At 48.7% G+C, this 2,122-nt stretch overlaps 1 protein-coding gene across 1 annotated transcript, besides 2 other annotated features; it reads left to right on the forward strand.

Moving 5' to 3' along the window:
• The first annotated feature begins 148 nt into the window (after positions 1-148).
• Positions 149-171: a microsatellite.
• Positions 172-272: 101 nt separating this feature from the next.
• Positions 273-1,652, forward strand: Tco025E_09203 (putative endoplasmic reticulum oxidoreductin; the record flags this gene model as incomplete). Its single annotated transcript, XM_029376028.1, has 1 exon — positions 273-1,652. The coding sequence occupies one exon, from the start codon at positions 273-275 to the stop codon at positions 1,650-1,652; it is 1,380 nt and encodes a 459-aa protein (XP_029223892.1).
• Positions 1,653-1,838: 186 nt separating this feature from the next.
• Positions 1,839-1,861: a microsatellite.
• The last annotated feature ends 261 nt before the right edge of the window (positions 1,862-2,122 follow it).

Genomic DNA, 2,122 nt, shown 5'->3' on the forward strand with positions numbered 1-2,122 from the left:
CTTTGTTTCCTCTTTGCGTTGGCGTCGCCCGCCGAGCGCTTCGGTAGGGGGCCGCACGGAATTCCCGCCGGGGCCTCCTGGGGCGCGCGCGCGTTTTCTCGCCGTTTCCGGAAAGGCGCGCCCCGCACCCGACAAAGGGCCCTGCAAGTTTTTGTTATTATTATTATTATTCGCTACTCTTCTCCTTCTTTTTATCAGGTTCTACACTAGAGCGAAGGTTTTTCCTTTCCCCTCTTTGCCTTCATTTTTCTTGCTTCTTGTTCTCAGAAGTCATGCAGGTGAAAACTTGGATAATTCTTTCCGTCGTCTTGGGCGTACTCTGCTACGCGCTATCGTTTGGCGGTCTGGAGGTGGTGGAGAAGGCGCGGCGCGAAGATTCCCTTGGCAGTGCTACTCCAGAGCCGTCGCACTTTAAGGGCCAGAAGTGCGTGGGTAAGTGTGATTCAAAGCCGGCTGACCCTGAGGATCACGAGGACCACCCTCTGGAGGAAAGCTTCTGTTGTTGCACCCTAGATGAAATCAGCAAAGGCACCAAGCATATTGCTCAACTTCTAAATAACATAACAAGCCGACCATTTTTCCGTTTTTTCAAAGTGAATTTGGAGAAGCCTTGTCCTTATTGGGCAGTTCAACTACTCTGTATGAGCGAGGAAAATACCTGTCAGGTCTGCTCTTGTGATGCAAATGATGTCCCTGAAGCTCTCAAATATTCGTATGATATGAGTGATCCTAAACTCATTGATTCTCGTGTTTCGTATGAAAAGCCAAATCCATTTAACGTTGATCAGTGGGGCACTTGGAGGGATGCAGAGGTTGCGGCGTCGTACGTAGACATTTTTCAAAATCCTGAGGGAAATACAGGATATTCAGGACCCATGGCGTCTCGAGTGTGGCAGGCTATTTATAATGAAAACTGCATGACAGAGGTATCCAAGGAGGGTGTGTTGAATACTGAAAAGCAATGCAAGGAAGAACTGGTTTTTAAAAAGCTGATCAGTGGATTACATACTTCTATTACAATGCATGTGGCCACATTTTTTCGCAAGGACGACGCCGGGATTTCCCCGCTAAAGGAGTTGGGAGTGTTGAGAGATCCTAATGTGTCCTACTTTCCCAACTGTGGGATGTATAGGCGGATCGTCAGCAACAAGGAATTTATTAACAACCTCTATATACTCTATCAATTTATTCTTCGTGCACTCACAAAAACGAGGTCTGAGTTTCTCTCCGACCTCAACGTGTTTAACTCTGGGAGCGATGGTGTGCCTACAACGGAAGACGTCCTTCTCCACGCAGAACTTCGGGAACTTTTCAATAATCACTTATTGTGTTCCCCAACATTTAACGAGGCAAAGTTTTTGGGCTCAGCAGAGGCGCATCGACTTGTTCCACAAATGAAGCGAATGATGTATAACATCACAACCTTGATGGACTGTGTAACCTGTGAGAAATGCCGTGTGTGGGGAAAACTTCAAACTATGGGCATTGCCACAGCACTCAGGATTGTTATGCTTCCTGAAGACACAGTAACCGGCCTCAGTCGTGGGGAGAAGGTCTCACTTGTCAATCTTGCCCGTCAGCTTGCGATTTCAGTTGAGAGCGTGCACGTACTGGAGGATGCCTGTCAAATAATGGAAACTGTGCAAAATTAGTTGGCAAACATTAGTGTTTATAGTTGCGTGTGTGTTTTCTTTGTTTCCTCTTTGCGTTGGCGTCGCCCGCCGAGCGCTTCGGTAGGGGGCCGCACGGAATTCCCGCCGGGGCCTCCTGGGGCGCGCGCGCGTTTTCTCGCCGTTTCCGGAAAGGCGCGCCCCGCACCCGACAAAGGGCCCTGCAAGTTTTTGTTATTATTATTATTATTCGCTACTCTTCTCCTTCTTTTTATCAGGTTCTACACTAGAGCGAAGGTTTTTCCTTTCCCCTCTTTGCCTTCATTTTTCTTGCTTCTTGTTCTCAGAAGTCATGCAGGTGAAAACTTGGATAATTCTTTCCGTCGTCTTGGGCGTACTCTGCTACGCGCTATCGTTTGGCGGTCTGGAGGTGGTGGAGAAGGCGCGGCGCGAAGATTCCCTTGGCAGTGCTACTCCAGAGCCGTCGCACTTTTAAGGGGCCAGAAGTGCGT

The sequence above is a fragment of the Trypanosoma conorhini genome (genome assembly GCF_003719485.1).
Source record: "Trypanosoma conorhini strain 025E chromosome Unknown Tco_14.4_contig_01017, whole genome shotgun sequence".
NCBI classification, from domain to species: domain Eukaryota; phylum Euglenozoa; class Kinetoplastea; order Trypanosomatida; family Trypanosomatidae; genus Trypanosoma; species Trypanosoma conorhini.